At 33.2% G+C, this 10,119-nt stretch overlaps 1 protein-coding gene across 5 annotated transcripts in view; it reads right to left on the bottom strand.

Moving 5' to 3' along the window:
• The window catches only part of LOC117170527 (probable tubulin polyglutamylase TTLL2), a 53,063-nt gene that overhangs the window by 12,402 nt on the left and 30,542 nt on the right, over nt 1-10,119 (bottom strand). For all 5 annotated transcript variants that reach the window (XM_033357322.1, XM_033357354.1, XM_033357340.1 and 2 more), the window contains exons 3-7: nt 2,165-2,290; nt 1,688-1,791; nt 1,471-1,603; nt 1,099-1,375; nt 797-999 (exon numbers count right to left, since the gene is read on the bottom strand). In XM_033357322.1, the coding sequence (XP_033213213.1) occupies nt 797-999; nt 1,099-1,375; nt 1,471-1,603; nt 1,688-1,791; nt 2,165-2,290 (843 nt within the window). The remainder of the gene's footprint in view (nt 1-796; nt 1,000-1,098; nt 1,376-1,470; nt 1,604-1,687; nt 1,792-2,164; nt 2,291-10,119) is intronic.

Raw genomic sequence — 10,119 nt, 5'->3', positions numbered from 1 at the left:
GACCTTCCTGGCATAAACCCACTTTGGACTTCCCAAATCTTTGTTTCTGTTATTTTCATTACCCTACGAATAAGTATTTTTGAATATATTTTACTTACAGTATTTAATAAGCTAGTCCCTCTGTAATTATTGCACTCGCTTTTATCTCTCTTTCTCTTGTACATTGATACGATAATCGCTTCTTTCCAATCGTCTGGGACGTCTCCCATCTCGAAACATAAATTTATCAATTCGCAAACTCTATGTTGTATGTACTCGCCACCATGTTTAAGCATTTCAGCGTTAATACCGTCTACCCCGGCAGCCTTACCGCTTTTCAAGTTCTTAATTATATCCCTAACCTCAGTGACACAGACTTTTTCAATTGATTTTTCCAACGCATCGTGTTCAACATCGCAGTTGTGGTGTCCTATAGCTTCATCTCCGAATTGTCTCCTAAAATAGTCTCTGAAAGCCCCTAGTATTCCATCTGCATCATATACCATTTCCCCCCTACTATTTCTCATGTTGACAATTTCTGTACTTTTGTTTCCTTTCATTTTTTTATAAAGTAGTTTCCTGCTTCCTTCAAAGTCGTTTTGTATTTTAAAGAAACTGAAAGAAATTTTGCAGTTTCGTTTGCGGGATATTAACTGCATATAACAAATGTTGCAGAATATACAAAAAAATCAATTTCGAAAAAATGTCAGTTAACCGATTTATACCGCGGAATCGTCAATTAATATATTACAGTCGCATACTTGCATAAATTTCACAAATATGAAAAAGCTAAAAATGTATTTCAACATGCTAATACCTCCAAAAGCCAAGGTTTCAGATTTTCATCGATAAGGACGTCAAAGCCAAAAAATTCAAAACAATTTGAAGATCGAGGAATGCCCGCAGCTTGGCTCAGAATGGTCAGACTGATTATACACGCAATTTGTTGCCACAGAAGCCAATCACAGTAACCTGCTTGTGCTAGATACCGTCTCAATTGTCTAAATGTCCATTTGCAACCTAAATATATTATTTTTCGTAATAATTATTCAATCGTTTCTTACTAAGAGGGTTTTTTGAAAACTAAAAGTGAAGTTGTATAAAAATTTTATAAATTACCTGCGCCAACCCGTTCCTTTCTTTCTGAGTAACCTGGTCCCAGTTTATTCAATGAAAAATTAGTCAAATGACGTAATGGATCATCTAAATTCTCTAGTGAAAATTTCTCTGTGGCAAAACGAGCTAAGCCCTCGTTGTACACATAAATGGCCAAAGGGCTATAAGATGGGACGCAGACGTACAGTCTGAGGTCGAATTTATAACCTCCGATTAAAAGAGGATTTTGTATGTACCTTTGTACTACTGCCACACTGTCATAGGTCAAATCACTTAATTTCTGTAAAAAAAAAATTTCACAATTTTTAAACATTTTTGTCTAGAAATAAATAAGAAAGAAATCAATTTGACAATATTATAGACACCCATTCTTACCCTAAACAGAAAAATTCCTTTTCCTTGGCTTTGGCCCACAGGCTTGCATATCCAAATTCTATCGTCTTTTTCACAACGACTACAGTCGGCGGCTAATCTCGTATACTCAGAGGGTAAATTATATCCTAAAGGACTGAAATTGGCAAGTTTTAGGAAAAATCTTGGATTTTAAACATTAAATTATGAATTAAGTTGAAGTTATAAAATATTTAGGTACCTAAAATCATACATCGAACCGTATATTTTTTTCATGCATTTCAAGTGTCGCACGAGATTGTCTTTTCGGCAGATTGAGTTTCCTTTTGGTATTCTATTGATGAACTGAAAAATGAGTTAGTCGTATTGAAGACTATTTTTGAAACTGACTGTTCTATTGATTCAAAAAAAGATTTTGTTACACCAATGTTATACGTGCAATCACAGCAAAACCCATAAACTGATCTCATTTCTAAAAGGATATCTAGATACAAAACCTCAATAGTGTTCCGATTTCTTCACTCCAATTCGCAGTCTCTCAATTTCAAAATATTCAAATGGAAGTGTCTAAATGCACTCCAAAAATGCGTTTACCGTAATTTCGGTACAAATAGTCCCGTTTCTCGGTCCTGTTGTTCGTACCGAAGAAATCCGACTATTCGTGCCGAAATTTCGGTACACGTAGCCACAGGCTATTTAAATCCATATAAGATATTACCTGCCCAGGATGTAAAGTCTTGTAATAAGATTGAGAGAATCCTCCCGACTTCCACCATAAGTTCCAACGATCCTTGAAAGATGCGTTGTCACCTGTGTACTCTCTCCATCCTCGTTCCGTGCATACCTGTTGTCATATTAGTATCTCATAGTGATTTTCTGCGCTCAATAAAATGAAAATAAAAAATACATCATCTTATAATTTTTGTTTCAGTTTCAATGGATTGATATTGATATTAAAAAAAAAGATTCAAGTTTTCACCTCAAATTACATCAATTCTAATCCAGAATAGAATTGAGAAAGAATTGTGTTCATCAAATCTAGGATCCTGTTCTTTAATAATCGAACCTCAAACTAAAAGGATAAACTTAATCTTTTTTAATAATTAAATTTTTTGTCGAACGTAATCTTTTATATTCACGTCAATCTTTTTCCCTCTTTTTTCAATATAATCATCCGCTTATCTTGCTGAGTACCCTCTTTTCTATCCCAGTATATCCCGCATCAATCTACCATAATATCTTTCTATCCCTTCTCAATATAATTTCCGTCTATCATTTTAAATATCTTCTTCTCTATTTTTGTATATCTACTTAGCTGGTCCAAAATCAGTATTGTTGTTTTTTTTCTAGTAGAGGGCAGACACCCCCCTCTCCCATTTTGTGAGTCTCCCGAAAAAAACCTTGAAAAATTTTGGTTTTGGAAAAATGAGATTTACGTTTCTGGGTTTTCACATAAGAAATTTAATTATGCATATTTTTCTGTCTATAAAAAGGTGGTAGTTTATTTAGTTTTTAAATTATTTACAACAACATTTTTAACGGATTAAAATATTTCGTCTTTTTTCACTGCAACTCGCGACAAAGGTGGAACTTGTTGATATTTTTAAGTAGAATGTGTAAGAAGTATTCATTGTAATCTTCTGCGACCGATGAAATTAGCTAAAGTGCATGATGTTTTGTTATGAAAAAATTAATAATTTTTTTCCGAAGCGTTGCACCATTCGTGCATAAGTAACTTTGATCGTTTCAGGAGTTGAGCGAATTTTGAGCAAGTAAAAAGGCCTGTGAGAAAGTTGGTCAGGAAGCTTCAAAGAAGTTTTATGGAAAGTTTGAGCCCAATTGAAATAGTAGTTTACAGACTGTTAGTGTTTTAATTTTCCGGTGCGATCGATTATTACCCGCGTGGGCTGTGCTCCGCCCGGCAATCCGTTGTTGCCCCGAGTTAAGTGAAACTCTGTCTGAGAGTAAGTCAGAGATTTTTTAATTCAAATAAAATATAATATGGAAAATAATGGTTAATAATATTGTTTTTTTTCTTTTTGATTAAAATATTTAAACGTTGCCACTTCTAGAGACAGGAGCTGCATACATATTTTGAAAATAAAGAATCTATACACGTTTCCTTTCTTGTACCTCGCAAGTCCCCTATCTCACTTCTATTTATAAACATACCTTTATATACCTGCTAACTAAAAAAAAATCGTTCCAATATTACATGATATTTTTTTGTTTATTTTAAGTTATATATGAATACGTATTATTAAATCTGTCAAAAATTTGATAGTATAAATGCAGTGAAGGTTTTTATTTGAAAAAATTAAAGATGGTTTTTAGAATAAAGCTAATATTCTGAATAAATTAAGTAGTAAATTTACCTAACATTATTTTTTGAGTGAAAGTTAAAACTCTTGTAATATATCTATTTAATTAGATCATTAATATTTAACAATAAAAATCTGTGTTAAATATATCATTTCTACTTAACTTTTTTAAATTCTTTTTATGTACTCGAATTTATTTATTATTTATTTTCATTTTAATGTCACAGAAAATGTAACACCGATGATTTTGAATTATCACTACCCATTTGATATACATTAGAATAATTCTCGGTTTTTCGTATTTTATATAAAAATTATCTGTATCTGACCGGCGTGTGCGACGGAGTTCCACCTACCCAGTGGGTGCAAATGTTAAAGAACAATTTAGAACGGCTCAAAAACGCCCTAAGCCGTAGTGTTAGTAACGTTCCACAAACATACAATGTTCTAGAGATGTTTTAAAGACCGACCGACCGGTCACAAAACATCGGTCTCAAAACATGACAATTATTCATATATTTGGTGATTTTTAAAACAAACTTTAAATAAGTTCCAACTTCGTTAAGAGTTGAAGTGAAAAAGGCGAAATATTTTAATTGTCCGATTAATCGTATACAAAAGTACCTTCCAATGAATTAGTAGAAACATAAATTATTTAAAAATGGAAATTGTTTAAACGATCGTCAATTTATTGAAAAATGATTAGAAAATTTTCAGTTATCGAATAATAATAATTGATGGCAAAAAAGGCAAAAACAGAGCTCATATGTGTCAACTATGCCAAAAATTCTCAATTTCAGTTTCGCGGGACATCTTGTTCTATGCTTTTGTCAGTGTAATTATGTATCAATATTTATTCTGGGTTATCTCACACAGTAAAAATAAATACTTAAACTTATATTCGACTTAATTTTAGATTTGACTTGAATTAAGGAATTCCCTGAATTTAACTAAATTTGTGCAAACTATCTTGAATAAAGCACTAACTTATCTCAAATGAGAAATCAGAATTTTTCTACTGGAATAAAGTAAAGTATCCTCCTAAATTTCAATATTTAGTTCTGAAAGTAAGTTCAAGGCAACCTGAAATAACCTGCAAGGCATGACGTTACTGAACGCTTGCGCTACTATACAGATCGTGGCCATTTATTCTAGTCGCATCCTACTCCAATACTCCATGTCGAATTGGTCAGTGTCGGCTATGATACTATGTTTCCATGATTCGTGGAGTTTTCGTTTCACGGATTTTAAAAAGTAATGGAGCAAAATCAGTTCCAGTTGTCAGCCAATATTTGGATTATTAAACCCATCAAAATTATTACATTATTGCAAAACTTTTTACTTTGCAACGTAAGCGCCCTTTCAATACATTAAGGAACGCAATTGTCTGAAGATTTTGGACCACACCTGCCCCCAATATACCGTTTTTTTCATTTTCCCTACTTTTCCTGTATTTTCTTACAAGTTTGAACCCAACTTGTATATTTTCTAAAACGAATAACTATCATATAAGAACAGCTGATGTGTATCGGTAGGGCGTGAGAAATTCCTGGTTTTCAGTTACAATATTACTCTTAATTTCAGTTAGGATAGTGTATTAACTTAAAGTTACACTAGCTTTCAGTATACATATATTCTTAATTGAAGAGCGAGCATACCTGAATTTCAGGTTATGCCTTCTTGAATTTCAAATAGTCCCGACCTGAATTTCAGGAATCTATATTCCCTTAATTTAATGTTCAGATGTAATTCTTAATTTCAGATTGCACACGCTTCTTTTTGTGACACCTTAAAATAAGCCGAATTTTCCACTTAAATTAAGTACTTTTTTGCCACGCATTTATGTTTAACCCCCCAAAAAATATCTTTCTTATAAAAAGTGCTTTGTATAAGACATAAAAAAGGAGATTGAAAAAGAAAGGCTGATCATTATATAGGTAAAAGGGTAGAAAAAGATTCATGTGCAGAATTCCTGAAAATAAAATCAAGAATCCCACGACTAAATTTGGACAATGACTATAAAGAAGGCAATAAACCAAATTTCCTTCCTTCTCTTTTTTATTTATTTCGTCTTTTTTATTTGTATTACTATAAAATCGCAATAAAAAAATTTGTAAAAAATAATCACCAACTTGACATGATTCTCAGGTATCAGGAGAGAAACGTGGTTTCGTTGCTGTTCCTACCTGTTCAAATTTGTCTTGCCTTAATAAGGGTGCTGTATGAGTGCTGAAACGTTGGTGATTATTTTTTACAAGTATTTTTTATTGTGATTTGATAATAATAGAAATAAAAAAGACAAAATAAATAAAAATTTGAGGGAAGAGGATTTGGTTGGTTGCCTTCTCATTTTTCTTTCCTCTTTTTTATATTTGTCCAAAAAAAGATTTTTTTTCTTTTCCCTTTTTAGGAAAATTTTTATCTTTTTTCAAATTGCAAAAGGAACATTTTATGGAGGTTGTCCAAATTTGTTCACTGGATTCTTGGGTTTCTTTTCAGTAATTCTGCATATTAACTTGATTAATGGACGTTAAAATAGGATTTTAAATTTGATATGAATCACACTAAATTTCTTATATTTTAATTTTTTTAGAAAAATATTGACAAGGATAGGCTAGAATAGGATGGGAAAGAGAAGAAATGATTCAGAAAAATAGACGGAGATAATTTTAAAAAAGATGCAAATATGTATAATAGATTTAATGCTTTCACGATGATTCATTTTGACAATAAGAGATATTTCGGATTCCAGTCGTGTAAAACACCACGAAGTTTGCCGACAATATCTACGAAACGTCGGCAAAATTAGCAGTGTTCTACACTTTTGGAACGCGAAATATCTCTTTTTATCATATAAATATGGATTTTGTTAGACGAGAGGTAGACTGAGATATTCTTTATGAAAAAAAGTATTTATACGTATTGGATCCAATACTTACCAATACTTTTTCATATAACAGAGGCTGAAATGAGGAAGAGGATATTGAAAAAGAATGCCAGAGAATTAAATAGTCAGAGGGATAGAACAAAATGGACTTAAATAGACATGCGATAGACCCCCGTGTAGGAATCTAATCAGGGATCCGGCCGGATAACCCCGGTTAAAGCCGGGCGCAGGTCGGGGAATCCGGCCGGGATCCAGATAAAAACGTCACGGTAATCTGGTCGGATCCCGGCTTCAATACCGGCCGGGATCCGGTCGGGAAATCCGGCCACAAAGCGGTTAAAAAATATTGCTTTAGGTATAATTTAATTTAAAATAATAATTATCCGCGAACTAAGTGAGGTTTAAAGACAGAATACTGAAACAAGGTTGATTTTAATAACGAATCTCGATTTTATTTGCAAAATTCAAGGAAATGAAGCGACGTGAGTGCAATTTGCACCCTCGTTCGAAGTGCGAAACTGAAAATTAGTGAGTGTCTACGCAGTCACCAGACGCAGAAGGGGATATGCATGGCGGTAAACTTAAAAGTGTACAGACTAAAAATTGTCTGAAAATATTGAAAATTGTAATATTTCGTGTGCTTCACATGCCAAAATTGATAACAATTTTATAAATTAAGTTAAAACATTCAGAAAAGTTGAATGTTTTTTTAAAAGAATTTAAAACATCTTCATTCTGTTCCATGGGCCCCCGACCGGTTTCTGTCCGTGAAACCCAGCTAGGGGTAGCCCGGCCGGGGACCGACCAGAAACTTTGTTGTAGTAAGGGCCAATCGGGGAAATTTCTACACGGGCCGGGATAGAAAAGAGACGATTGTGTACGATAGGTGGATAATTATTTTTAAAAATGACAGAAGAGGTTGACGTTGATTGGCTGTGAATAGACTGAAATAAAGAAAAGGGATGGATAGAGGAGGCAAGCGCGGATGAAATAGAGAAGAGAGAAATAAGGATTGCAAAAAATAGACGGATCATTATGTTCACGAAGAGTCCAAAAGCGATAAAAATTAATTTGTTCTATTTCTCAGTTTATCTTCCGTCCATCCAGGTAAATTTTTTTTTGTATCTTAGCAATACCATCTTTCCTATCTTCATCCAATCCTCATTTATCCGCTTCAATTTTATTCTATGTGTCAAGAAATTTAACCTGAGATGCATCAAATACCTATATCAATGTTTAGTGCTTAAAAGAATGCTTGGAAATAAAATCAGGTGACATATGCCTTAAATATCTTTGTTTTCAATACATGATTAGTCAATACTCAGTGGGCACTGGGACGCCCTAAAGACATCCTTAGAATGTACCTCTATGTCATATGAATTGACGTCTTTAAGACATCCTTAGGATCGTTTTATGTCTTTTACAGGTCCTCAGGACGCCCTTAAGACGTACCCCGAAAGACGTATATAGGACAAGTTTAGAACTTGTGTGCCCACTGGGTAATTTTGTAGGTGATGGGAATGAAAGCATTTTAAATCTAGAGTATGAAATAATAAGTATGCTTAGAGCGCCCTTGATTTATTGTCGTGTCATTAGAGTATTAGAAAACTTTTGCGAGTTATCAAAAGAGAACCAAGGTCCGTAATTACAATTAAATAGGCGTATCTCTGTCACGAGAACCTACTTCGGTTTCTCTCTACAACATTAACTAGCATTTTGAATATAACTTTTGAATCGTATAAAGATTTTTATTACTATTCGTTTATCTCCTAAAACTTTTCCCAGTTTGTTTACTTGTAAGCATATCAGTTACAGCAGTGCCTCCTGTAACGCGAGATTTACATCGATAACATATATAACTACATTACTGGTCCACTATGAATTTATTCTTCGCATTAGAAATCTCGCATCAACGAGAAAAAGTCACAATTTTGCCCTATTATAGAATCGTCGGTAGATGTTCCATTACAGAAGCTCGAAACAGATGAGGTTATATAATGATAAATTAAAAAAAAAATGTCTTAGTTTTAATAACTGCGCTCAGTTTATTTTCGGAATTATGCAATTGTACGTACGGTCACTTACAAACGTAATCGAACGCTTAAATGCTAGGAAAAATCGCACCCTCTGAGGATTCGAACCCTACCTAAAACAACCTAAAACCAAAGCTTATGCCAGACGCTCTAGCTAATTACGCTAATTTATCGCTTGGATTCTGTTGACCAAATCTCAGCCAAAATTTTACGCTGAAAAGCCAGGGTTAACAGAGGAATATTTTTTTTCTATTTTTTCGTTTTACACATTTTACACATTTTACACATTAAAAATATTCTATGAAAATATTTCAATCTAATTAATTTAAATTTTAATAGTTGAATGTTCAATTTAAACATTAATTTAATTTCTGTTTTCTGTTCAAATTGTTAAGCTCAAAAATGTAATGGATTCATTACTCGCAGATGTATTATAAGTGAAAAAATATTTAAATTTAAATGTAATTTTTCAAATTAAAAAAATAATCGAATGATTATAGTTCTACTAATATTCTTTAGTAAACACCCGAAAGTAAAAACAAAAGCAGCCACTACAAATAATTGATTAAAAAATTAGGGCTGACAAAATTATTTAAGATACAAAATACAAATAGGTCCTACTTCAACGCTTCAAGTGGAAGTATTGTCCCTACTTTGCGGCTGTTTATTCCACTAGCTCCTACGTAGCCACTCCTAAAGATATTTTCATTATATATTCTTTTCTTTCGGTGGAAAATCAATTCTTTTGATTGAGGGTGCAAATGTTTGGTTGAAAATTAATCTGTTTTAGTTGGTTGACGTTTCTTTTCAATTGAAAATTTATCTATATTGTTGAAAATTCAACTGCTTTATCGAAAATATCTGTTTTTGGCTTTGTTTCAGATTTAAATATTTCTTGAAAATTTGTCTTTTTTGGTATTTTATTTTTTTTTCTGGATTTACATTTTATATTTCTTCAATTTTGCACATTTGGAATTGAAATTTCTTGACTTTCAATATATTTATGTGTGTGTGTGTGTATGTATGTATGTATATATATATAATTAAAAATTTGTCATAAGGACAACCGCAGGATTTCGACGGGAGCGGGTGCTAATCTGAAAAATTGCACTCGCTTCCAGCGAAATCGCGGTAAAATTTCAGCCATAATCACGTCTCACAACCGTGAGATAGGTGGTTACAGTCTGTAAAGGAATCAATACGACGATTCAGCAAAATCATCGTGGAGCCTAAGAACACGGAGCGACCCAAGGACAACCGCCTTCTGCATTTTTCCCGCAAGTGTTCTAGCATATTGCTGACACGCAGGGATGCTTTTTAGGCTATTAGTAAGTGAAAGCTTGGCACCTCCAAGATCGCCGATGATAAGGACGATTAGTTTAATAGAATATTCCGGGTACAATCGTTGCAACTCCCTTATAAGGTCTCGATA

Source organism: Belonocnema kinseyi, chromosome 1 (genome assembly GCF_010883055.1).
Source record: "Belonocnema kinseyi isolate 2016_QV_RU_SX_M_011 chromosome 1, B_treatae_v1, whole genome shotgun sequence".
Classification (NCBI taxonomy): Eukaryota; Metazoa; Arthropoda; class Insecta; order Hymenoptera; family Cynipidae; genus Belonocnema; species Belonocnema kinseyi.
The sequence above is the reverse complement of the archived record's forward strand: the minus strand, read 5'-3'. Positions and strand labels throughout refer to the sequence as shown.